The following is a 26,878-nucleotide window of genomic DNA, read 5'->3' as shown; positions in this document are numbered from 1 at the left end:
CGTCATGTACCGGTACATGCACTGCATGTGTACATGTACAAATACACAAGTAAGTTCACCCATGTGCACATCTAGTCTGGATCAATGTACAAGTACATGTACCTAGTAGGGTTCTTTGATACTGGTTGTTTATGGAGGTAGGAAAATGTACGTGACTTTCTGAAGTGTCACTGGAGTACGTCTGGTCCAATGCAGTTTTACAATCCGCAGAGTAATACAGTGGTATTTATAACGCATAGCTACATATACAATGTCCATGTACAGTATTGGAGTAGCTAATCTACAATACAGGGGAACAGTTTACATGTACTGGTACATGTAACAATTTGGTCTTGTACATGGACATGTAGTCAGTAGCACGGTCTGTGGTGTCATTATCATATGCCAGTACAGGTCGGAAATTGAAGGAGCTCATTCTAAATTGATTGAAATGAGTCAAGATCTGCTTTTGCTCACGTTTCATTTCCATTCCTGAATCCTGATAGACTCTTTTGAAAATCAGTCAATGTGGATTGAAAACTCAACGGAACCTGACCCCACCACTGGCTTCCAACCAACCACTTGGGACAACGCTACCAACTGCAGAGATATCACCATGACACCTCCGACTGACCCTAACTCCACCCGGGATTTCTACATCGGCTTGGCCCTGGCTGTCAGCTCCAGCGTCTTCATCGGATCCAGCTTCATCATTAAGAAGAAGGCACTCATTAAAATATCCACCTACGCAACCAGAGCAGGTAAAAGATTCCACTGTATGTCCCATTCCCCACCTCCTCCCCCTCCCAGTATTTTATTGCCAGCATTTGAAAATCGATGTTGACATACATGTCTTGAAATTAAAGAGAAGCTTATCCAAGTTGTTGAGGTTTGTACTTACGTGGCATGCCAACCTCTGGGAGGTATTTTTAGCAGATGTCTTGGAATGTTCCGACACCAAGGTTTTGAAAATCAGTCAGACCTTTCTTGCAAAAAGCAAAGAGTGGCAAAACAACAGTTTTCATCATCTTTAAAAAATGAAAAGTGTTTGGGCATCCCCTCAAACCCTTTTGGCTTGGAGAAGGTGAACAAATTGCAGTCGACTCACGTTATGATGTTATGAAACATAAGAAATTAAGAAATTGATTTGTTCCTTATAACAGTATTTTGTTATAACAATATTCTTTATAACAGGAGTCCACTGTACATGCAGTTGTGAGGCCTGTTAGGTTGAGAAGCCCAGAAGAAACACAGTGAACAGTCTGCACTGTGCACATTAACCACTTTCCGCAGGGGTTTGTGGTACCGGACACATATTCTTTATTCGTGTGACCGGGGTCTCCAAAATCAGACAAAGGGAACTAGGCCTTGTAACAAAAGACTGTACTCGGAACAAAAGACCAGGCTGTTGGGCATTACCAACATTTTTTCACTCTCCATAGTGGAGATAATCCAGCCTTATTTTGAAACAGTATACCATGGTTTGGGGGATTTAGCGCGAGCGGATTACCACCGGGGACAAAAGCGCTCCACCACTGTAGCGGTGAGCCACACAGTACCACTGCACACTAATCTGGCCCCTATTGAAAAGAGGTTAGCAGCGCACTGTACCAGTTTCGTGAACAAAACAAAATTACGTAACACCGCACAATCTGGGCTCTTTTTACAATGCGGCAGGCCTGGCTGAAATACTCCTGCATCAATAGATGTCTGTCAGATTAGAGTAAAAACCAGACAGTCCGTCGTGTGGGTGTAAGTGTCCAGTAAATGAAGATAGGAACTTTTAAAGAATTTTGAAAACAGAAAATAATGATAATTATCCCACCCCAGCATCATCAACATCGATAACTGCCACCGATGCGAAGTGGTTCAGTACATACACAGCTGGGTATCATTGGCCTAATTTTCATTTTTTTTTTTTGTTGCCTAGGTGATGGTGGCCTAGCTTACCTCAAAGAGTGGCTCTGGTGGGCTGGATTTTTCTTACGTGAGTGGTTGTTGGTAATCTGTAAATCTGAACTCCGAACTTGTCTCAGAACATCAAATTGAAGCTCCTGAGTGACACTGTATTGTTGGAAATAGTATGGATTAACATCAGGGTGACCTATAGATAAAACTGAGCAACCGTTTTTTGTTAATGTGCTTTTTTGTTTTGAGGAAATTTCCCCATCAATACCGTGGATAGCTTCAGTAATTACATTTCCTTGTACCCATTACTTTTTATTGACTTCCAATTTTAGTGAGCATTGGAGAGCTTTGCAACTTTGTGGCCTATGCATTCGCCCCAGCAACACTGGTCACTCCCCTTGGAGCTCTGAGCGTGCTCGTTGCGTAAGCATTGTTGAAGTTTTACACCCTACTGGTTAAACCATTTCTGTGTTTTCCTACCAGGGTGGTTGTCCAGTCCATCAGAAGTCCCTGCAAATCAATTGCAAGTTTAAGTCCTACAGTCTTAAGCCAAACCTCCCCCCAGCAATTTAAACAAACAGTGACAAAAGCATTCCTTGGTCTTTGTTCACCAGGTTATTTGTGGCTAGTCTCGTGCAGGGTTTTGTGATGCAACTTCCAAGGGACTTCACTCTATCAGTGGTCTCTGTACCTACATGTAGTTTTCAATTTGGCGTGAGGACTTGAATGAGACATTGATATATAAAAGTATGTACATGTACTCATCCTACAGCATGATACGTTGAAAGGAACTAGCTCTTATTTTTCCCCGCCTTTGACCCATTAGTGCCGTGATGTCCTCGTACCTTCTCAAAGAGGCACTGAATGTCTTGGGTAAGGTAGGCTGTTTGCTGTGCATCATGGGATCCACCGTCATGGTCATCCATGCTCCCCAAGAGGATGCGGCAAACAATCTGACGGAGCTAGGAGAGAGACTCAAAGACCCAGGTATGGTATTTTCTCATCAGCAATATCTTGAACTTTCAAGTGCAGAGCGGAATGCTTGTGCCCACTACTATACATACAGTAGAATAATGGACCCAACCTCAGAAGTATTTCAGCTTAGACGTGCTTACTCTTTCACGTGCATGAGGATTTCTGCTGTTGGTTTACTCACGGGAGCAAACTCAACCTTTGAATTTCCTTGTGATTTTTATGTGAATAGCAGCATCTTATTAAACATTGTGATCCCCCAGTTCATGAACATGTTATTTTTCCTTCTTTACCTCCCATGTATGCTATTTGCAGATGAAATGCCCCAAATTGTTTGCAGTTTAATGTCTCTTGTGTCTGAAATGCCAGTTGCATGTTTGAATATAAGTTGTGCCTTCTTGGCCATCCGTACCTGACTGGTATATCCAGTGTTATTTGCTTACCTTCAATTCCTGCCCCGTGACATCTGTAGTTCATAGGCGTGTAGTCCAAGTGGGTGTTGCCGGGAATCAACTAATATGTATAGTCCAAGGGTCAAAGGTCGCACAAATCATAAACACAACTTTCCAAGATTATTCTTTATTTCACAATTGATGTATTTAATGTTATGTTTATTTCATCTTTGCAATATCATTTTTTTTCCTACAGCATTCATCACCTACATTTGTTTAGTGTTTGTGGTTGCTGGTATAATGATCTTCTACTATGCTCCACGTTATGGCCAGAAGAACATTCTCATCTACATTACCATTTGCTCTGTCATCGGTTCCCTGTCAGTCATGGCAGCCAAGGGCCTGGGCATAGCCTTTAAGGAGTTCTTCATCAGTGCGGAAAAGGCATTGACAAACCCGCTGACTTGGCTGTTCATCTTTTGTTTAGTAACGTTTATCTCCATCCAGATGAATTACTTAAACCGTGCTCTGGACGTGTTCAACACGTCTGTGGTGACACCCATCTATTACGTGTTCTTCACGACGAGTGTCATAGTCGCCTCAGCCATCCTCTTTCAGGAATGGATGACCATGGATGCGGGGGCGGTACTCGGCACCTTAGCTGGTTTCACTACCATTGTGTGTGGAATATTCCTGCTACACGCCTTCAAGGACGTCACCATAAGCTTCAAGGACTTATCCTCCATCACCCAGAAGAGAAATGGGCGAAACAGCTTGAACGAGTCTTCACCGAACCACGTGCAAGACGAAACAACATTTAACAGTCACGCGGAGACAGAAGCATTGCTCACAGCTGCTGAAGAAGGAAGAGTACACGACATGGAATGAGATCGATCCTTCTCAAGCCATTCTTACTCCGGACGATGTCCAGGAAATTTTCTTGGTAATGTGTAGCATGACAGTACTTCACGTTCTTTGCTAGTTTCTACATCTAATTTATCCAGATGAGCAGTTACGGTATTTAGCTAGCCTAATTTTTTGGCCCTGAGAACTCAAGTTGACTCCAGTTGGGTCTCACATTTTCATTTATTGCTCTGAATAGCCAAAGCCACATGTACAGGTATATCCTTAAATTAACAACAAGGCTCCTGTGGAAATTAGGTTGGCACCTTGTACTTACTAATGCAATATGCTGGGTGATATTTTGCTAGGGTTGATAGTGAATAGAAATATTTGAAATTAAAATTCTGACAGTGTAAATTTCATGCACCTGAGTAATATCAGTTATACTGAATACACTCAGAGGTTAAGACTTGAGCTCATGACCTCACGGTTTACTGTTCTGCTGTTTTCCAATTCTACCAATGTGCCCTCATTATTTTCTCTCTTGTTTTATCAAAATGGGATCTGATCATACAAACGAAGTCAGACATCACTAAAGCTGGTACAATTAGCCCTAACAGTTAATAGCCCTGAGGGTTAGTAAAGGCATTGCCAGAGTATCTCTCATTGGTAGAATGAGCCCGGCAATTCCCCCACTTCTAGACTCGTCTCTGAAATCTAAGTGACCGCTCGTATCCTCCGTAGTCACCACAGGGTCCATGCCATTGTGCAGGTCCCAAGCATGCTCCAGCTATTTTCAGATCTTTATCCATGCAGAGCAGGAACAAGAGCAGGCGTGTTTCCACAAAGCAATGAAGGTCTTTAAGCTGGAACTTACAGCATGTGCGCAGGTTTATGCGCTTTTGATGTGGGACACGCTCAGCTTATGTACCCAACTTCTGGCAGGTGTGAGGGGTGCATGCATGAGCCCCATTGAAAAACTTCCCATCAGATTGTGTCATTTTTGCCAGCGATGGTGCACTGCACTTGAACTTAGGGTGAATGAAGACATTCCACGCTTTGGGGCTTGTGCTGTTGATGATGGTGCGGCAGAAAAATGAAGATTCTTTGAGGTGGAGGGGCTCAGCTCAAGGCAGCAAAATGTTTCAGCAGAAAGTACAGGGAGAAGGCCCAAGTATGCATGAAAGTGCGCACCTAGACTACAAGCAGTGCTGTATTTCAGACCTCTCAAGACCATCGCAAGGCGCCAGTCTTAATTCTTGTGATGGTCTTGACTACAACACTGACAAGTGCTTTGAGTTTGTGATATGTAAATATTGGCTGGCTTTTGTTGAGTTTGGTGTGAGTAGCAGAAATCCTTGGCATCCTTTTGTGTTTACAAATTATCAGGTGAGCAGTATGTGTTGTGTCAGGGATATGAATAATAGAGGCCAGTTTTATAGAGTTGTGGAGCATTTCTTACTTTGGCTGTGCCCAAAACGGGCTTCCAGTGCTATGACTGTCTATTGTCAATGGATCTCCCCGTATTTCCAATGGAGCAAAGATCGGAATGCAGCCTCTGTTACAAGAAATGAAGCAGAGAATTGAGTAGCAGAAGTGCACGTACTCATATTTGTCCAGGGAACCAACTTTTTCCGGGCAGCGCAAAAGTTGGTGCTTCACAATTCTATGTACAGGTACCAGTAACTGGCCTGTGTGTCAGTGCCATTATAGTTTTCAGAAGTGAAAAACTTGGTGCAACATTGAAACAAACTCGGTAAGCTTGTAAATACCAGTATATTTATCCAGTGCTCATGGTGTGATTTTTTTTTCTACTCTTCAGATGTACAAAAATGACATATTTCAGTGATTTGATGCAATAAGTCTTGATTACTTAATCTAGTGATGACATATACGTGTACTTGTACAAAACTAACATCGGAGTTTAGTGTGAATAAATGCTTTTAGAAGCAGTTGAAAACATCAAATGTATTAGACTTGGAAACAGGTCAGTGTAAACCATTATTTTGGATTGATTCAAATTGTAAAAAATAGTATTTATGTACGTTTAATTTGAAGAATTTATCACGAAATTAATAGGGTTTCCGTGGTAATAACAGGTGCATCTATGTTGGTGTGTCTATAGCTACACTGCCGGGGTATGCTAAGCTGTATATCTTCAGATCGTTCTGTCATGTTTGTAATCTTTGGGGTACATCCACTTAAGCCCCCCCCGAATCACAGATTTTCAGCTGGTGTTAACCAAAAGTGCATCAGTGCTGGGTGCTTATAATTCTTGGGGGGGGGGTTGTTTGTTTGTTTGTTTGTTTGTTTTTGGTTTGTATTTTCTTCCCCTCATAGGAGAAGTTATTGACTGCTCCAAAACGGCCTAACGACTTGGGCAGCCCAACTTTGTGAGAACTCTCTGAAGGAGCAGTATCTTTCTCTGAGGCCAAATGACAAGAAACAGCAATTAATTTGCATAAAGCACATGCACTTTTTGGTGTTTTTTGTTTTGCTTTGTTTTTTGGCAAGTAGGGTAAATTAGAGTGGTTTGTATTTTGTTTTCGTTCTGTTTTTTTGTGGGGGGGCGTAGTGTGAATATGTATGTTTGCTAGCCTTACATACTGTGACTAGTGTGGACGTCTGAACAAAAGAAGTCCACATAATGTAGGGTGAGACGCCCACGTGTTTGTTACTGCTCCTGTGGCATTCTATACTGTGAGAGTGCTCTAACAAAGTTGACCATTTTTTAATTGTCGGAGGTTAAACAAAGTATGTTATAGGCCACACACTCCATAAGCAGGTGTGGCACATCGTCATGTGCCCTTTACACTGTACCAAACGGCCTCATAAACCAAACACCTGTAAAGGTATCAGACTTGTTCATGGGGACGACACACATGTTGAAACATGGAATGCTGTGGGCACCTTCCCTACAAAAGAAAGTGAGCCCCTCAATGTATTGAACGCCTACCCTCACAGGTGTTAGGCACCTCGATCCACACACCTACATTGTAAAGGGGTCTCACAAGTACAATGGCAGTATTTTGCAGATTCTCCAAATGTTTATTACTCTGTATTGAAACCCAAACGTTTACTGTACATCAGAGCTGTTGCCAAGTCCTTGTGGGATTCCACCAGTTGCGCTGAAATAAATGCAGAGTATGATAGGCACTTATCTTAAGCACTTAATCTGAAAAATGATAGTAATTGGAATGGTACTTCGTGTGCATGGGAAAAGGTGTATGCTGATCGTGTCCGAGTATTCATAAATATGAGTACATTCCTCCATTCAAGGTACTCATCAAACTAGCCTTATATGTAGGCCTGGAGTCCATTGTACCACCCAACAAAACTGGTTAGCCCACAAAGGTTCTAGGTTTAGTGTACATGTACGTAGGCGTGAACAACTGGTGATTTGTGATTCCTTCTGCGCAGTCTCTGCCATCAAAACCGACAAAAGGGTTTGCGCGGGATTGGATCAAATATTGGATCGCTGAGCCTCAACACAGTATTCTTTTCTACCTCGCAGAGAATGTATCACTTGGTCATTGTCTGTGACCAGTCACTCGATAGGTCACTGCACAGTGTTAGATGGACAATGGTTTTTGTGTGTAAATTCACGTGAATTTAGTTTTTATTCGTTGTAATGAAAATTCCTATTGAATAATTTACAGAGTGTATTTTTGTTTAGGATGAGTGTATATTGGCAACCAACGTGTAAATAAGGTTACATTCTGATTTAGATTTAGCCAATTCGTGACCTTTTAAGTGTTAACTAACGGGTGGGAAATCACTGTTAAGGTGGGTGTTAAATTCATTCAGAAAAGAAAAACTATTCTAATTTTTTTCCACAATGAACGAGTCATATATCACAAGTTCAGGCCCGTTGTGATGTCGGACATGTACATGTATGCTATAATTAAATTATCGTCACTTAATGTAAAAATTGTGCTTTCTTATTTTTAGCGTGAGTACTAGTTAAAAGTGAAGTCTTGGGTTATGCTACATTGCCAGCCAAGCCACGTCTGAATCAATTGGCTGCGACTAGGTAGTATCACACAGGTTAATGGAAAATGGCTAGCAACCGTTATTATTCTGGCTAAAGCATAGCAAGTGGCCTTAAAATAATCAGTGAACTACCCCTAAAATAAATTAATAAGAAATATAAAAGGGCCCAGTCTAAATGCAGTTCCAAATTAATCGGAGTACCAGATGCAACAACAAATACAAAGAATACTTTGATTTGATATTCTCCAGTTTGTACTGTATAGCTTTGTTAAACATGATATTTTATATCAATTAAAGGGTCATTCTCTGTGGGAGATATCCCCCCCCCACTCTGTCATCTGCCCTTCCCCTCCTCCAAACTCATCCCCATCTTCATATGATGTACACTGGTGTGCTAAAGTCTGATCGCACTTGTGTGCACGATTTCAAACAACAGTTTTACGTAAAAATATGCTGAGTTATGAATAAATGTGTTCATCAACATGCGTTTATGTTCAAGGCAACTTATGTACTGCATCCTTAAAATATGACTCGACCAATAATGTTCACCTTGCGCTCTTGCTTTGAAGTTGTTTTCACGATTTGTGCAAACCTAATTTGAAAGTACTGATGGTTGGGGGAAAAAAAGAATCATTAAAGTGAAAATGAATGTCATATCAAATATGTTGGTCTATTTCTTGCTATTTGGTCCAGTATCTGATCATTGTATAATTGCTAACATATTGTATACAGGAACATGTGGACCATAATGGGATGGATGGTTTATATGTCTTTGCAGAAGTGTTTGTTATATATTCAGTTTGAGTGTGGAGACTGGCTCTAAAGCAGTACCTACACCTGGGTTATGGAACCCATCGATGCCCGAGTCGGCGTCACAATTGAAAGGAAGTCCTATAGATAAATTTCGGATACCCTGTAGATAAATTTCGGATAGGACGTCTTTGATGAGTTGATTTAAAGCTGGAACAGATGCGGATCAATTAAACAATTTGTCTTGTTTGAAATTATTACAGTCAGATAGAAATTGCATTTCAAATCATAAGTTGTGATCTGTTAGTCGAACATGATCACACACGAATTGGAACACACAAAATACATACCAATGTTTCACCCCCAGCAAGGACGCCTCCGCCTGCAATCTTTTTCCCGAGTGAAGGGGCAGTATTTGTTATTTTTACCAGAACTTTCTTTCCTTGTAACTTGTATTCAGATATGACCTGAAGAACATAACTTGCACACCCCATCACACAGTTGTCTATAGTTTTTCCCATTTGGGTGGTGCTGGATTGCATCTTTTTTAATGAACAGACTCTTAATAAAGAGGCGACTAGAAATATTCTAGCTCACTGCAGCGGGGTATCACTGACAACACTGCACATAATTGCAATCGTGTGAAACTACAATGCAGGGATAATTTCAAACGATCGACTGGATTCAGACAGGTGCACTTATTAACCCAATACATGTACATCACTCTCCTGGTAGTTAGTGGAGAAACATCAACAACGGCTGTCCTCTCATTCTGAACGAAGCCAGATTATGAACGAATTGATTATGTGTTGTGGAGATAAGTTCGACGATGTATGACAAGTGCTTTAGTGTTCTGTCCAATGGGATTTACCACAGCAAAATATTTTGGGGTCATTGGAAAAGCCTGCAAAAATTGGGCTACTGAACTGAACAAGGTTAAGTTATGTTAAAAACCCCTTTTATTTCCCACCAACAAACAAGCAGCGTCCTGAAATGGGTCAAACTGGTGTTTTACATATTAGTAAGACAAGCACCTTGTTACAAATTGGAGGTAAATTGCAAAAGTTCAGCTGAAACTGCTCTCTGAAACAAACTTAACCTCTGAAACTGCATAATTATTGCCTTCTGAAATACGCACCGTGAGGTTCACAGAGCTAGAAAGAATTCGGAAGAAGTACTACACGTATCCCAAATAGTTTGTGTGATAATTTAGGATTTGAAATTAATTCAGTGACTGCACGCACCTGCAGGATAAACTGTTTAAACTTTCATTTGACAATAAAAAACTTGTCTTGAGTTATGTTACTTCATTGAAAACATCTCCGCAACGCATCATCCTCAAATTGAAGACTTCATCAAATGTGAAATCTTCAGTGTTGAAAGGAAACATCCTAAGCTTTAATTTGAAACCATAAACAATTTCTAACAATCTGAAAATAAATGTTACTTCTGGGTTCTTTTTTTTGGGGGGGGTTCACCCTACATAGCAAAATTTATCTCAAAATTGATTTTCTAATATGATTCTCAGTTAATAATGAAGCTATTACACTCGTTCTCACCATTGCGGTGGTTTTAATTTACAAATTGATTCCGGAAAAATGTAACGTCATGTTTCCGATAAAAAAAATTTTAAAAAAATTGATTGACAATTGTAATCCCTTAATTTACATCGTTTTGTGTTCATACCATCACAACAGTTGCAAGGAGTTACTGAAGGCAGGCCAAAATGCCAGTGGTGTTTAATTAAACAATAAGCTTTCCTCATCCCGCTGGGTTCAACCGTGACCTCAAGGTTTACTTCGATATGGAGGCAAACGGGGAAGGCTGGGATCGTCATCCAGAGGCGTCAAGATAGCAGTGTTAACTTTTACCGCAACTGGACCGAATACCGAGTAGGATTTGGCAATTTGTCTGGTGAGTTTCGGGCTGGAAATGACGTCCGGCGTCACCAGATCGACTCTCATCAGGAGATATGGCAACTAGGCCTACGTGTCGATTTGGAGGCCTGGCCAGCTTGGGACAAGAAGTCCTTGTACGCAGAATATGGAGAATTTCAAGTTACTGGTGGTAGCTATCAGCTTAAAGGAACCAGGAAATAGAAATATTTTTATAAATTTTACTAAAAACCCTTGAAATTGCATCTTTGGGTTTCAATTAAATTCATTTTAAAGATCTGTTTTGCAATAATAACCCATATTTTGATGCTTTTTGGTTTTATGCTAATGCATATTCATGAGCAGAACTATGATGTCATCCAAGGCCCTGAATCTCAATGTTGGACTGATTTGTGCACAGAAAATGTCTAGATTTTTAAACAACTGCTATGGCAGATTTCATTTTCTTTGGCAAATTATTGCCGTGTAAGTATGGCAATAATGCAGCAAAATCTTTTTCACAGAAATGTTCCCAGATAGCAAATTTGGGGTTCACAATTTGAACATGAAAACACGCAACCTGAACCATGTCTTCCTGGATTTACATCAAAGCAAAAGCGCCCTCACTTGTCCAGAAATGCTTGGTCAATTTGTAATGTTTGAAAAAGTGCACCGTTCAGTTCACGTAACTCAAAAAAGATGTCAAACAGTCTTCATACATGGAAGAAGAGTACAGAGATACACAAAAAGTGATTCTAAGAAAAATTCATTTCCTGGATACTTTAATTAAAGTAGGCCTGCAGGAGACGCACTGACTCGGATGCACTATGGCATGTTGTTCTCGACGAAGGGCAAAGACAAGGACAATCTCGACGAAAATTATGCCATGAACAATCGTGGAGCGTGGTGGTACGGCGGATGCCTCCAATCCAATCTCAATGTAATGGTCGGTGCTACCGACAGGTCTTTCGAGCTGTTGATGGCATCAATCGGAGTCACCAGGCAGATAAGTTGAAGAAAATAATGCAGCATGAAAATTCGACGCGTTGTGTAATTCAAACGAAATCATGCTTGGAATCAAATTATGTAGCTACGTAAAGAGCAGCCGGTCAACTCTGTTCCCCGGCCTGCGGCTGGTAGCCTCTGTACAGTATACGTGTAAATGCTGGCTTTCTGTTACGAAAACCATATTTAAAGTGGATATCAGGGCTAACATTGCAAGGTCACGTGTTGCATCCACTAAGCCCTACTACCGCAAAAGAAGGCCCAATTATATGCATGTATACACCAACATTTATTTGTGACACACAGAGCAAAAGCGACAGCAAGGGCCTAATTCAATTCATTCAAATAAATTTAACCTGTCCTTGTTGTCATAGAACCTCTAGTTGTCTGAAAGAATAGACGTAAAGTAGCGTAAGTAGTACATGTAGTAACTAACACGTGTATTTTAGAGGATCAGTGGGGGATATTTGATTTTGCTGTTGCAATCGGTAAAGCTGAGCAAAGCATAACTTAAATTTTATGAATTTCCCCCAAAGAACAACCAGTTAGATGAGCATGTTGTTTATTGAGATGTAAATATGCTCTTACTTTATAACTTACACGTGTGCTTGGTGTTCTTTGGTGGAATTTTGTTTTAATATTTTAAATGAAAGTTGGCAAATAATACTTCATATACGTTAGCCATTTTAATGATACCTTTTACTATTTTGCTTATTCCTGTCACTTTCCCAAACTCCACTCAGTAGAAATATTCTTGTCACTGGATTTATTTGGGATTTATTTAATATTAAATGCACACAATAATTAATCTATGTTTCTATTAATGTTGTCCCTGAAGATGGAAACTACACAAAGCACCTTTTTCAGGATATTTCCTCAAAGTAAGTGAACTCCGGCTACAAAAACAAATCAAAGTCAGTTGAATTATATGCGAAGTTTGGATTCCAAAACACGCAGACGCATGATTATATTTGGATACCTCAAGCAAAGCAAAGCAGACAATAACTAGGCGTCGTTACGACCCACGACGCTAACTTATAGATTTGGAGGTTCAAACTTTCCGTGAAAACGTATTGAACAGGCCACGGGCTGTTCATGATCTAACTTGACTAATGGGTCTTTTCAAACCCCGAAACTTCCAAATTTTCTTTACTAAACCATCCAACGGACCGTTTTCAGGCAAATAATCCAAACGCCAAAAACCCCAAGAAAAGGACGATAAGGCAGGCAGCATTGACCGCTTTAGCCCACTGAGGGTCCTCTACTAATGATGTCATGCGTCTCTCCATCTCCTTCAACTCATCTGGTGTGAGTTCGGTTCCGCGGAAGGATTCAATTCCGCATACAAAGTTCCAAATGCGGCGAGGACCAGACAGCGTCTTTTCTGCAAAATCCAACACAACTGTAATATTTAGAGGGGCCTTAAAAAGATTTGTATAAAGCCAAATAGGAGAAAACTTCATTTAAATTCTACAATGTATTGTTATTCGACGAAATACGGTGATGACGCTGTGTCATAAATATGTTTTCTTCGAAAATTTCGTTTCTGTACCATTTTGTTCTGCCTCAGCAATTTCTCTTTTCTTCCATCCTCGTTCCTTATGTTTCTTGCTTTCCTTCTTCGACATAGGTGTCCGAGGGAGCTTGCTTTTTCTGGTCCACCAAGTCAGTCTGATCAGCTATTTACATATACAGAAAAAGAAGTGAACAGATATAGAAATGCGTGAACAAGGTCAACAGTCACCCGTTCTAACTCCTTGCAAACTGCTTCTACAAGTACCAAAAACACACGCACTCAAACGTACGTAAGCAGAAACGTCGAATGCTGGCCAGTCGTGAGTCCACTCAACAACAGAAACGCCCCCTGGTGATGGCGAACGCACTGGACTACGTATCAGATAAAAATGACGACATTAACTTTTTTGTCTTAACGGTGTAGCCGGCACATCCCATAACGTGATGCGTAAATGCATCTTATCATATTCATATTATTGCATGTCTGTCGTACCATCGCCATGGCATTTCCATCATCCGGCAGCCGAACTCACCTTTTCCTGTGGGATTCGTTTCGTCAACAGACTGAGGACGACGATAAACGACACTGTAGCTGCGTAGTTCAGCAGAGCGAAGTGCAAGTAGTGAATTTTCTGGAGTGCCAGGGGACGCTCATCGATTCCACCACAAGGGGGTGCTAGGAACACAAAGTCAAGAACCATCCAAGTGCAGCCGATAGCTTCACCTAGCAGTAGGCCCCAAAAGGCTCCCTAGAAGAAATTTAAAAATGACCTTTTTGATTGTCAGTGAAAGTAGGCCTATCATAGTCGAGCCTATTAAAGTCATCCATTCCAAAGCTAAGTCATAACCCCTCCATATGACCTGCTACAAAGACACTTTTACTGCTAATTTCCCATTACATGTATCAGAGACCAGACTTGGTTGAGTCGTGATATGTCAGCGATCAGACCCCTGTTCGGTTACAACAGCTGTCAACACGTTTTCAAGTCCATAGAGGTGAAAGTTCTTATTAATATTAAACTAATCCCGACCGTTCCTATTGGAGATAACTAGAACGCACGTCTTGAAACGTCGAAAGGTTCTGCGCAGAGCCATGTTTAATTGCTGATGTCAGCTCCTTAGTGTTACTACAAACAGTTTTAGCCTACCAACGACCGCCGACTATCCGCCAACCTAAACCAACCTGCTCAGTCGTTCTTTCAGAGAACATCCCAGCAGTGTAGACAGCAAAGATTGGTGGTGACATGTAGGACGATATGGACTGGATGTAAACAAACAACTGACCGGAACCGAAGAGTTGGATCAAAGGCAACCACAGAACGCTCAGAGCTGCTAGGATCAGGGTGCACAACCTAGATGCAATGATGCAGACATTCTGCCTAAATGGTTGTCAAACCGCCCCAGGGCACTCAGATGGTTCATACCCATGTGGCAGGAGCATACACCACCAATATTTTCATGTGAGTGTACAAACAGTGTGATACACATGTGATAAATTACAGAGTCCTGGGTTTTGATCGTTTTTCATAGCATCCAATGAATTATATCATCTGCTGTGTTTGATGTTACCTGCCAACGATCACAAGCTCTGTTTCCGACGCCAGAGGGCGCACTTTGTTCCACAAATCCAAGGTAACGATAGAGCTGGCACTGTTGAATACCGACGTCAACGAGCTCATGAGCGCTGCCAACATGGCCGCCATCATCAATCCTTTTAGACCTTTCATATATACAGACAATTATATGACCTTAATTGGTGCTTTACCGCAGTCTTTCATAGTCCACTGCTGAAATACCGAAATGCGGAATAAGTAAATTTCTTTCGATTTGCCATTAAGTTAAAACATATACATGTATGTTGTAAATACATACATAATTATGTATAGGCCTATGTATGTAAAGAAGTAGCTAAATTGTTTAGTGTAAAAGTAACACACCCCTTGCGTTAAGGCGGAGTCAGAGGCTATTCTTTATTTTGATTTAATTACAATGAATGCACAAAAGGTTTACTCGAGCCTATCCTAGAGGAAAAAAGAAATGCCCTCTAACGTGAAGTCATACGCAGGGGGGCCCATAGGCACCATCACAGTCACAGTAAACTGACCTGTAGGCATGAGTTTTAGAAGCAGCCTGATGTAGGCGATGTCTGAACAGCCGTTGGGATTTTCGCAAACCTTCAAACAAGTCTCAGAGTCCTGACAAGCCACGTAATCTAAAGTTATCGGAAAAGTAAGACCAACCTGACAGCAAATTTTGTAAAAGTTTTACCTAACGCGACATAATTTTTGCAAACAATGGTTTGTGAATGAATCGTTAAGTGCAGGTCAAGTTTAAAATTAAAAACCTAGCAATGTTCTTTTTTAAGTATGCATATTATCGTGGCATCTTCGTCTTTCAATAAGAGAATAATTTGAAGTGGCAGAAGACTGTATCATGCCCCAACCTGGCCAGAGAGCCCTGCTGATCATGCCCGGGTATATCATTAGAACCATTGGTAGAAGCTTCAACACAGCTGCTAGGAGGGTCCCTGCCTTGGAATGAGTCACGTTCTTTGCCGATAACGATCTCTGAACAAGAACCTGATCAAAACATTTTCAGGATTTACATACCAACGTACAGGAATAGGCTACTGACATAGCCCAAACGTTAGGCCTTCTTTTGTGGAAACTGGAATTCCTTTTCCTTATTCTGTTTAAAAACATTTTATTAGCTTTACTTTTTTCCATGAGCACTGGCATTGATGCACAAAAATTCATAATGAGAACTGAAAGATCATGGGAAAAGTGCTTATTCCTTGTGATTAACCAAGGCAAAAAATGAATAAAAATACCTTGGCAAATTAACTTAAGTACTTTGTAAAGGTTTGTAAATGAGACAAGGTGGCCCAGTGGTTAAGGCAATGGACTGCTATTCATTCTGCTATGTACGCGAGGGTTCGAATCCCACTCTCGTCAATTATTGCGCTATTTTCCATTTTGGGCTTTGTTTTTGTACTTGGGATCGCAAATAATAGGGAAAACATTAAACTTATGATGTTTTTGAAATGGTTACGTATTCACTGTTATTTTGAAATACTTCACGTGAAATAAATGCTTTCAATTTCTGTTACCCTTTAAAATTGAATGACATTCAAAACAGAGCCAACCTGGTTGGTACAAAAGTACCAAGCCGATAGCAGGAAGATACCGAAGAGCACCCCAGGCCAGGGAAGGTCCGAGGTGGTAGCATCACGGAAGATATGCCAGGATTCCTCGCTCGGGATACCGCACGTTGTGTTTCCAGCCAGGAAGGTCGGTGAAGGTATGCTCGTCATGAATCTCAGGTACAGGTTCTCTAGACCCCCTATTTCAATAAAAGCTGTCAAAATGTTTTCGGCAATGAGTGCTTCGTTACATATTTGGAAGTAGATGACTTCTCAAAAAGTATTCACTATTTTGTGGATAATATTTTCAAATGAGTTTAAGATTCCTAATTCTAAAAGTAAGCCGTTGTTTGTATGTGCATTTTCAATGCCGTCAGAGAAGGGAGTGGAGGTGAAAAGGTATATTGGAATGAAAAAGATGCGTGCTGAAAAAGAATATGGTTGACCTGGACAAAGGGTTCCATGTGACGTCATAACAATCGCCACCACCATGATGGCGGTATGTCAGTTGAATGTGCATGGCTCTATACCGAAAAATGTCGTAGGGTCATCAAGTATTTCGTATATCTAAACCTACCGACAACAGATAAAACAGTGGCCCCTCCTATCATGATAAATGACTGTAGAGCGTCAGTGTAGATGACAGCAGTCAAACCGCCGGCTATCGTATAAGCAGCGGTCATTGCCAGTAATAGACAGACTGATAGATAGAGGTTCCAGTTGAGAGCTTGCTGGATGATGATGGTACCTGCGTACATCTCCGACTGATACAGAGAAAAATTATTACATTTGGAAAAGTTGGAATGTAAACTCGTACCATTATTTAGCTGTAGAATACATTGTTCAAATGTGCGTTGAACAAAGATCTAAATACATTCCTGATATTACCGAAATACAAGCCAAATAAAGAAATGAAAGAAATAAAGTCATGTCTTTCGAAAATCAAATTATTATAACTTTATTCTCGCGGTCGGACATTCAGGAACTTTTGTACATTATTGAACAACACGAAGAGTAAATATGCCCCTTTGCCACGTGTTAAAGATCGCAGTGACGTCATTCCAACTGCGAGAGTTGTAGCTATTTTCGTGTCGTAATTATCGCGAACCTTTGGACCGAAGCGGAAAGCTGCGATTTTCATTAATAATTATGGTGTTCTATATCTGCCACGCGCCCCGCGGATCTCGCCCCGCGGATCTCGCTCGATAAACAAACTTCAGTTGGACATGGACTCGGCACTCGATAATTTATTCATTTGCAAGTCATGAAATCGATACCAAATCCAAAATCGAAATATAACTGCAGTGCAAAACGAACTATGACGACCACAGGCCTGTGGACACACAGACAACCGGCATTGACTTGTTTGTTGGGTTGTTTGTTTATTTGGTTTTTTTTTCAGTTGCACTTTCAGATACGGTGAGTATATTTGCGCCAGACAACCGGCGTGGTCAAGCCTCTGGTTTTTAAACAGAACGAATATATTAGTTTACGCAATCAAATGCCAATAAAGGGAATTCAGCTACAATGGTTAGTTTCCATTTCACAAAATAAAGCAAGGGAATGCCCTTTAAATAATCCAGTGCATCACAACTGTATCAATTGTTCCAAAGCAATACGTAACCTTTGCCCCTTTCCGTGTACTTGAACTATTATACAGCATGCAAACATTGCATCGGATTCTTCGTCGACTGAATTTGCAGAGAAACAGACCCGACGACCTATCAATAGCAAGATTTCTTTCAAGTTTGGAGGCAAGTGGTTCTTTAGATTTACATTTGATTATTACTTCACAATGTTCAGTTTTGTGGTCTTTATTTGTCACCACTCTTCTTGTTAATTGGTTATCCTTCAATTCCAGACAGAGCTACAAGGCAGTGGCCACAACTTGGGATGCCGAGGAATACGACAGAGATTGCTATCGCGATATGGACTTATTCTTCCAAGGTGTTATGTCGGTTTGAAAATTGCTTGATGGACGGTAATATGCATTTTTTTTTAAATTGCGGATCCATCCACATAATCTTAGTGACCAGTCGGTCTTGATTAAATCTGAAAATCACTATATATTCTCGAATATATTTGTGCAGACGTGCGTGACAAGAAAACAAAATATTCATCGACTTTTCCGTGTGTAATTCAGAGTTGTGAAAGTTCATTCTCTTCACTTATTGCATTTCTTTTAGATGTAGACCCTCGATTATATTTTTGGTACCTGCTAGCTGTGTAAAAACGCTTGAGGACTGCCTACATTTTAGTGTTTTACTAGCTGCTTTCCACTGAAATTTTCTGTGGCAATTCGCACCCGTGATTGTTTTGTACAAATACGTATCAGGGATATGGTTCTGGAGGGGCAGCGCCTTTTAGATCCAGAGGTAGTAGAAGGAAGGAAGCGTCACCGTTTGAGACGACGATTATATCGGAACCCCGGACCAAACGCAGTGCACATCGACCAAAATGATAAACTGAAAAGATACGGCTTTCTGCACGGTGCGAGAGATGGGTAGGTCCATGAGATTTTCCACGATATTATGTATGCCCTTCGTTGGTGGAACTCTATCCATTTCAATGCTGTAATGAATCACACCTCTGCATGTCGATTCAGCGAACACAGCTCAATATAAAGACGTGTCACAACTACATACGCTACGCGCAGTAGACTATTGAATCGGGAAATATCCATTTCGTGTTTATTTTCAAACTGTTTCCTCCTGAGAACAATTACTTTCCTTCTTTGTTACCTTTTCGATAGCCATTTCCTGTCGAAGTGAAAGAACTCATGGACACAAAAATGTTTACAAACGATGGTCCTCCTTTATTGTTTATATCTGAAGCTTTTCGACTTTTGGACGTATAGGCATGTATGTGCTATCACTCTTTGATTTTTCTCTCTACAGAACTACGTGAAGCAGAAAAAGAGAGTTGTAACCCTTAGACAGAACATCGTATTGATTAGCATAAAAGTTTTTACTGTATTGACATGCTTCCATATGACACTTTTCTCATTCCTGTACTCGTTGAACATCATAGGAGCTCCGCGCTGTATCCAGACGGATAAAGGGACAGAGAATGTCTTAATTGATGACATACAAGTTGCCATCCATTCTGTGTATGGCGGACAAGAAGGGCCATGTGTAATAAAGAGCACCTCTCCTCATAACCAGGTGCTAAAATTCAGATCTTTCTTTATGTAAAACAACTTATGCCATGCCATCCTATCTGTTGGGGTAGTGATAGCCAACGTACCTGCATAAGCTGGCTACTATTAAAAAGTTTTGGAACTATCAAGGAGTTTCGATTTATCACAACATCATTTTATCAAGTATTTGTATTTTCCTTCGTTATGCCGGCAATGAAACAACCGCAAACGGTTTGGGGGGGGGGTCTTTAATGACATTACTGACTACTTCTTATGACAAAGTACTGCCCCATCTGTTTTATCCTGTAGCAACGACTAGAGCAAGAGTATACCTACGTATTCTTACATCAAAAAATTACAGTATTTATGACAATGTTGAAGCTAAATATATTTGTAACCGAAAGTATACTCTAATTATGTCTTGAAAAGCTGTTTAAAATTTGCTTTTATATTGTTTGAGCGAACACTAGAAGTAACCGTAAAACGTATAAAATGTATAAGTTCCAACAATCATACATCCGAGAGATCAAGAGAGTATGTAACCGCTTCTTTTTTTTCTACTTTTTCATTCTCAGCGCACAGAACGCTTTTGGCGAACTCTTTTCGAAATGATGGGACATTTTTGGGTCGACACTTTTCGGCAGGTGGTAAACTAGGGTCAGCTTGACTGCACTTCCCCTCTACATTTGTAAGTACTTTTTCACTTATTGTTATCTATGTACAATTCTGGGGTAATTTTTTCTTTCGAAAAATGGCCTTTGTCTGTCTGTGAAATTTTACTGCAATTTTGTTGCCTTATATTAGCTGTAACAATACACAAACTAAATATTGCTTAGTTACGTCTATATTTAAATCAATTCGGCACAATTTAGAAATTACGAGTCTGGAATTCAGAAATGACCTGCAGTAATTCGATCAAACCAGCAAACAATACTGGCGATTCACGTCAGTGCGACTCCAAGAGTTTGCAACGCATGGACCAATCACAGTGCGCGAATTCTGTCGACTCGGTGAGCGTGTGGAAATGGTCGACAGATTTCGTGCACTGTGATTGGTCAAAATCTTGGAGGCGCGCAGGATTCCCCGTATTCGTCAGACTCTTATACTGCACGTTAACATCGAGGTAGACAATTAATAGCACGCCGATTTACATACGCTGAATGTATCATTTATATATCACTACATATTGAATTACAGGGAATGTCTGAGGTTCTGCTTCAACAGGATTATTCAATGATCTGAGTTGGATGACGTGCGAAAGGAGTGCAACCAGCATCATGTCAGGGCATCCCTAGGTGTTGAAGCCTTGCCTGGAAAGCCTGATATTTTGCATTTTTTGCCTAAGGTATATGATGAGTATATCTTCCCATGTGAGCATAAGCATCAACTTTGGAAGAACTCAAGAACGTCACTTAAAGAAACGCCCGTTGAGTCCGCTATAAAATGTACACATAAAAACAATAACAAAAATTACCTTTGCCAACAAACAAAGGCATGTTAAAGCCAAAAAAGACATATCAAATGTCCTTCCTTAAACCACATTGCACCAAAAATAAACTGGATGTGGCAAGACATCTTTCTTGCGAGACAGTAAGATATACAGTTGTCGATACCAGTGAAATTTACCTTCACATTCAAGTAAGAAAGTCTCAAAGCTGTACATTGTGCCCTCTTCTTGTGTCCTGTTGTCACTTACTTGTAGCAGAACTCATGTGTCATCAGGTCTTTTATGAGGATACACAGTTCGGCTCACTGGCGTCCGAAAATCTTAGCGACTCCCTGGTCAAACAGCCAGTCGGACATGTCCTGGACAACCTTGTCAAATTGTTCTTGTGACTCGCATGCATTCAACTGTAAGAACAAAACCAACTATGCTGTTCATTGTAAAGAGAACCCGATGTAGCTGCTTTTCTTATACGTTTATGGAATAAATACAATAACTGTTGCAAGCAAAGCCTGGCCATAACAATACACGAGGTATGGGTAGGTCATGGGTGAACACTGTTCCTCTCCGATTAAGCTACTTTAGGTATGTTTTATCTGGATTTTCACATCACGCTGTTTTACCAAGTCAATATTCTTGAAGAGATTTCAGAACGTGCAGTAGGTCCCCAGGGAAGGATCTATGAAATAGCATGTAGTGGTGGCCGGTCTGTCGATTAGATTTTCAACAGTGCAATAGAAATATCGGAGTAAGGGTTTTTCGAGCCCCCGTCTGTCATACAATTTGAACTTTTGAACTTTAACTTTTAATCTGGCTACTTCCTGTGGACACTAAGGTCATAAATATGTTTTATTACTTTCTTTTGGTGTATCACAAATGGTAATTGTGCATTTTCTGTTACTCTAGGCAGGAAGAAAATTAAATCGATGTTCCTCCAACTCAAATAGCGTGCATCTTTTGACCAGTTCATTACAATATACATGTATATATAAATGTATTTTTCCATTTTGTCTTCAACAATAAATGAAGGCTTTCGCAACAGCAAACATCACACAAACAGAGCAACCACAGTGTGTCTGCACTGGCGATCAAAGGGGCAATTCATCTTTTCAATGCATGGATCGGCATATATTGCGCATGATGTACATGTATGCGGCATGAGCACCGTACATGAACATACAGGGTCGATTACAAACATGAAACTGAGATATTATTGTCCATTGTAACTGAATTAAGGCTCATATGATTCAAAGCGAAATATCGCCTGTCTGGTTTAAATCTCCTCTTTGAAATGACACCTTTGATTATATCGATATGTTGACGGTTGCCGAGCAGTGACCAATTTTTTGCAAGAGTCCATGTAAAGGAATTGCGCCACTTTCTTCACTGGCATTCAGAGTGAGTAGCCGTAACCATAACATAATATTTTACATTTAACAAAGTGGGTGAGATAAACCTTGCAGTGAAGTTAACAAGTGGATAAGATGGGACTGGCTATTGGTGGGCAACGACAACTTTAAAGTAAGATGTAAAACTGAGTGGTTGTGGACAGGCTTGAAATTTCTTGAAACAAACGCAGCCATAAATGGGAATTGAAAAAAACATTGCGCGTTTTTGTTGCTTCAAAAGTGGCTGCAGACGGGGAGCCCTGAGAAATTGGCAGATAACTATCAACGTCCTCCTCTACCAAGGCAGCGATCTGGCACGATTGTTCGCAAGTACCAGCGTGAAAGAACCAGATCAAACCTGTCTCTGACTTAGCCTTTTACCCTGTGACAAAAATGACACTATAAATCCACAAACGACTAGTGGCGCGATTTTATAAAAAGAACCTTTCATAAATTTGGTCACTGCTCAGTCAATCGTGAACGTAATTAATAATAATAATGATAAAAATAATTAATTGTTTAAAAAACGCTTACCTTGTCAATGACATCTCAAAGCGCTGTACATTAAAATGCAAAATTAAATTACCTTTAAATAATTAAAACAAAGTAACAGGACTTTTAAAACAAAATTGAAAATTATTACTTATTATGATCAAGGTTTCAAAGAGAAGATTCAAACTACACAAACAATACTTTCCTTAGGTTCACATGAACCCTACCTCTGTCGAAATTAACAATTACATGTCGGTTCCTCTTTTCATCCACTCTGTACCGTCAAACTCTCACGTGTAAGGTCATTCAGGAAAGTCCTTGACACGCATTATCGTTTCCTTGGAAAGTCATTGCCACCTTGTATTTTACGTTTCATGTAGCAAGGAAAGGCCAGACGATAACAACAGTACCAGTGTTCCTTCCGATAACAGAAATAAATATTGATCAACCAATGACATAATGACAACGCATGCGCAAGGTTCTACCGGCATAGGGCATCCGGCTGGGAGTTAACTAATTTCACGCAAACTTACAAAACAATGTTATACCGTGAGCGTCGACAGTCAAGAGAAATTACACACAAAGAGTAATACATGTATCTATAAATCTACCAATACATATGAAATAAAATCTGACATGCAACCCTCCCCTTCCATTCATCAAAAGCACAGTGGAATTGCAATGATAAGATTCCCACAAGTAATTAATATATGCCGACTCTTGCTTCTTCAGGGCTGTGGGCAATGCATCAAAACAAAAACCAATTGTGTGCAAAATCTCACTTCTAGTACAACAAAATTTACGATTCATTTAGGCTACTCTGGGAAGGACCATTTCCGAGGCAATTCCCATCGATCAGACAACACGTGTTTATTGCAGAATGGCCATTCTTTCAGTTGTTTTAATACTTACAATGTTTGCCACATTGCATCAACGACTTCCTCCAATCCAAGTTCCTGCAAAAGGTCTTCCATGTTACTTCCTGAAAACAATACAAGAACACAGTTTTTCGTCGTACAGTTTATCAGGTTTTACAAACCATAAATCCAACTCAAATGGCATTACTTGAAACGATTCAAATATACTTACCGATGACCCCTGCTGGTCGCATGTGCAACTTAGACTCCTCTTTTGCAAACGACGAAGCCTTATCAACTGTGCGTAGGCCGCCAGTGTTACAATAAATGAGAACACGAATTAAGTTATACTAATACTTATACTCTTTGAGGTCGGTACGTTATTTGTGTACACAACTGCCAGTGGTAAAATTTCTCAGCGAGATCCGCGGGGCGAGATCCGCGGGGCGAGATCCGCGGGGCGAGATCCGCGGGGCGAGATCCGCGGGGCGAGATCCGCGGGGCGAGATCCGCGGGGCGAGATCCGCGGGGCGAGATCCGCGGGGCGAGATCCGCGGGGCGAGATCCGCGGGGCGAGATCCGCGGGGCGAGATCCGCGGGGCGAGATCCGCGGGGCGAGATCCGCGGGGCGAGATCCGCGGGGCGAGATCCGCGGGGCGAGATCCGCGGGGCGAGATCCGCGGGGCGAGATCCGCGGGGCGAGATCCGCGGGGCGAGATCCGCGGGGCGAGATCCGCGGGGCGAGATCCGCGGGGCGAGATCCGCGGGGCGCGTGGCTGATATAAAAAACCATAAATTATGCCGTTTTTCAAGCGACGAGGTGGCCGAGTGGTTAAGGCGATGGATTGCTATTCCATTGTGCTCTGCACGCGTGGGTTCGAATCCCACCCTCGTCGTATTTTTTTCTCATCGGTGAAAATAGACCTTGTTTGAAAATCGTCTTTTTTAACGCTTACAAACATGTTTCAATAACAACTAGACACTTTTGTAAGATTGCAATGGAAATATGAGGTGCTTTTTCTTCAAATTGATTGAACACGCATCATAGTATACTCTGTTACCGAAATATTCGTCAAGACAATGAGCACAACCGCCGTAACTGATAGCAATATTCGAAGTCTCTCGCCTCCAAACCGCTTCTTGAGATACTCCGGCATCGTGGATACCTGTCTCAGTTTCAGGTTGACAGAAAGGGTTAGGGGAGAATCATTTAAACATCTGTAATAATCAAGGATTATGATTTAAAATGTTACGAGAATTTCGCTAAACATCTACATGTATAAGAGAGTAAAACAATCTATCATAATAGACCCACACGCTACGGCTGCCAGCAGTAGCGTAAATCTATGCTGGAAATTAGGGGGGGGGAGGGGGATGACTTGCCCGGCCAAAGAAATCTAAAAGGCGGGGGAGGGGCGACTCTACATCCGCTATATAGGGGCCGATGTTCATGATAAAGACGTACATCTGTAATATGTATTAAATTCAACCAGAATCTTACATCAGAAAATTACTTTTAATCATCTGCAATCATTTAGTCGTTAGAAAATCCTGAAAATTCTTCACAATCCACCGTGACTTTTAATAATTTTTTTCATCGCGAAACAGTGGGGGTGATTCGAATAGCCCCCTCCCCCTTAAAAAGTGATGGGATATATACCCCTCATCCCCCGGGATTCACGCCCATGGCTGCTTAGCTACCTCATGCAATTCGTTAATGGCCACACCGGGGATCATTTACAATCCAACATCCACTTTGATGCATGTACATTGCGCACGACTCCAAACGCCATTTAGTTCAGCATTTGAAACAAAATGGCGACTTGCCAATCCATTGGCGTCTCTTAATGTATAAGCCAGGGTGATTTGCTTTAATAATGCTGCATAACTGTGAGTACTTACCCCTGCTGAGATGTATACAGGCATGAAGACGAAACCAAGTAGAACTAAACAAAATAAACCCTAAGGTAAAAGGAGAGTAAACCTGAAGCAATGTAACTTTAGGTAAGAAGGTAAGTAACATTGTTCAAATACATACCTTCTTATGAAAAACATGTACTATTTTTCTCTTTCAAGTTGCATGTATTTTGGGATCATTGAGATAATTTCCTTTTTTGTCAATTCGTAATAACGATGGCAAATAATGCTTTGGAATAACTACGTCAACGACTTACGTGAAACTCGTATGCAATGACAGCGTAGCCAGAAACTGACGCAGTACCAGCCAAACCGATGAATGAACTGCTACCTATATTGCTCACGTACAATGATAAGCCAACCTAGAAAAAAATGCAAGTATACGTATTCAGATTATTAGATTAAAATGATATAATATGCGTATTATTTAATATGTCATAATTGTGATAAATTGGTTTTAATAAAATAACGGTCATTTTAAATGTAGTGAAATATCACAAGTCCTTACCAACCACCACGACATGTTCCGTCCAGCGAGGAAATAACCACTTGTTGTTCCGCGATTGGAAACCCAGGCGGACTACACAGAAAATTCCCATCAAATTAATCTAAAAAACGTATCGATAGGGCTTACAAGAAACCCCTAAACTACATAATTTTCCAACAAAGTAATCCTTTGAAACGATTGTCGACGAAAAACACAATTCCCAAGTACTTTTAGGGAATCATGATGTTTTAATGATGTTGTTAGACTATTTTATCTGAAGTCATTAAAGGGATCCGTTCAAAGAAATAGGAACATCCTGTTCACGCCTTTCATATAGAGTAAATTGGGATGTATTTTGTTAGTTCTGGATAAGGTAGCGGCATTTTCATCGACAACAAAATAGACCCGAAACGTAATGTAAAAGGTCTCTTCAACACAGAAGATACGTTAGGTGTTGAATCGAACACCTTACCCAAATTCCAACAGCAAGCACGAGAACAAAGACCACGGCAATTATGGCGATATCCCACCCTTCCAGGGAGTTGGCGGTGTCGTCAAAATCTAGGTCCATGACAAGGCCAAGATCTTCCGAGCGGCTATCTCAAGAAGATTTCTCCGATTCTGTGCTTTTTGTTTTGCAGTTTAGACAAATAAGATCTCTGTGGTATAGGGCCTGCTGTGCTTTACACGTTTCAACCACAACTGCACATGCTCATTATGAAAAACACAGTGAATCACGGTTGACCAGCGTTTTATCTCACCACGAACGTTGCATAATGTT

General features: G+C 40.8%; 2 protein-coding genes, 2 long non-coding RNA genes and 1 other non-coding gene across 10 annotated transcripts in view; 3 read left to right on the top strand and 2 right to left on the bottom strand.

The window, feature by feature from the left end:
- The window catches only part of LOC110973200 (magnesium transporter NIPA2-like), a 29,003-nt gene extending 19,928 nt beyond the window's left edge, over positions 1 to 9,075 (top strand). For all 5 annotated transcript variants that reach the window (XM_022223842.2, XM_022223843.2, XM_022223844.2 and 2 more), the window contains 5 exons: positions 486 to 740; positions 1,910 to 1,966; positions 2,220 to 2,310; positions 2,714 to 2,874; positions 3,508 to 9,075. In XM_022223842.2, coding sequence (XP_022079534.2) covers positions 486 to 740; positions 1,910 to 1,966; positions 2,220 to 2,310; positions 2,714 to 2,874; positions 3,508 to 4,139 — 1,196 coding nt within the window. In that variant the 3' untranslated portion in view covers positions 4,140 to 9,075. The remainder of the gene's footprint in view (positions 1 to 485; positions 741 to 1,909; positions 1,967 to 2,219; positions 2,311 to 2,713; positions 2,875 to 3,507) is intronic.
- Positions 9,076 to 9,323: 248 nt separating this feature from the next.
- LOC147799920 (sodium/glucose cotransporter 4-like) lies at positions 9,324 to 26,780 on the bottom strand. Its single transcript, XM_087132469.1, has 14 exons — positions 26,570 to 26,780; positions 26,119 to 26,190; positions 25,868 to 25,972; positions 25,596 to 25,655; positions 24,755 to 24,859; positions 16,951 to 17,137; positions 16,377 to 16,588; positions 15,675 to 15,810; positions 15,336 to 15,443; positions 14,801 to 14,951; positions 14,415 to 14,583; positions 13,765 to 13,980; positions 13,269 to 13,395; positions 9,324 to 13,100 (listed from the first exon to the last, which is right to left on the bottom strand). Exons 1-14 carry the CDS (start codon positions 26,666 to 26,668, stop codon positions 12,892 to 12,894), a joined length of 1,956 nt encoding a protein of 651 aa, XP_086988595.1. The 5' UTR covers positions 26,669 to 26,780; the 3' UTR covers positions 9,324 to 12,891.
- LOC110973263 (uncharacterized) lies at positions 17,169 to 22,544 on the top strand. 2 transcript variants are annotated; one of them, XR_015424210.1, is made up of 6 exons: positions 17,173 to 18,131; positions 18,239 to 18,354; positions 18,709 to 18,876; positions 19,404 to 19,537; positions 20,088 to 20,200; positions 20,710 to 22,543. It is a non-coding gene; the product is annotated as an uncharacterized LOC110973263 (long non-coding RNA). The 2 variants fall into 2 exon arrangements; XR_015424209.1 differs by having other exon boundaries at positions 17,169 to 18,131; positions 18,239 to 18,876; positions 20,710 to 22,544.
- LOC110973264 (uncharacterized) lies at positions 21,224 to 24,201 on the bottom strand. The gene is made up of 3 exons (XR_015424211.1): positions 23,926 to 24,201; positions 23,749 to 23,818; positions 21,224 to 21,363 (listed from the first exon to the last, which is right to left on the bottom strand). It is a non-coding gene; the product is annotated as an uncharacterized LOC110973264 (long non-coding RNA).
- On the top strand, positions 24,508 to 24,589 carry Trnas-gcu (transfer RNA serine (anticodon GCU)). The gene has a single exon. It is a non-coding gene; the product is annotated as a tRNA-Ser (tRNA).
- Positions 26,781 to 26,878: the final 98 nt, after the last annotated feature.

This window comes from Acanthaster planci, linkage group LG02 (genome assembly GCF_054643075.1).
Source record: "Acanthaster planci isolate LZ-2023a linkage group LG02, COTS_SCS, whole genome shotgun sequence".
NCBI classification, from domain to species: Eukaryota; Metazoa; Echinodermata; class Asteroidea; order Valvatida; family Acanthasteridae; genus Acanthaster; species Acanthaster planci.
This window is presented reverse-complemented; position numbering and strand designations above follow the sequence as displayed.

What these genes read in the sequence shown, in the direction of transcription:
- LOC147799920 (XM_087132469.1), bottom strand. Translation starts at nt 26,668, where the DNA reads ATGGACCTAGATTTTGACGACACCGCCAACTCCCTGGAAGGGTGGGAT. An exon ending in TTGTCTTGACGAATATTTCG is followed by an intron (nt 17,138 to 24,754) that starts GTAACAGAGTAT and finishes TCTCTGTATCAG; the next exon opens with TCGGAGATGTACGCAGGTAC. An exon ending in CACTGTTTTATCTGTTGTCG is followed by an intron (nt 16,589 to 16,950) that starts GTAGGTTTAGAT and finishes ACATTTTGACAG; the next exon opens with CTTTTATTGAAATAGGGGGT.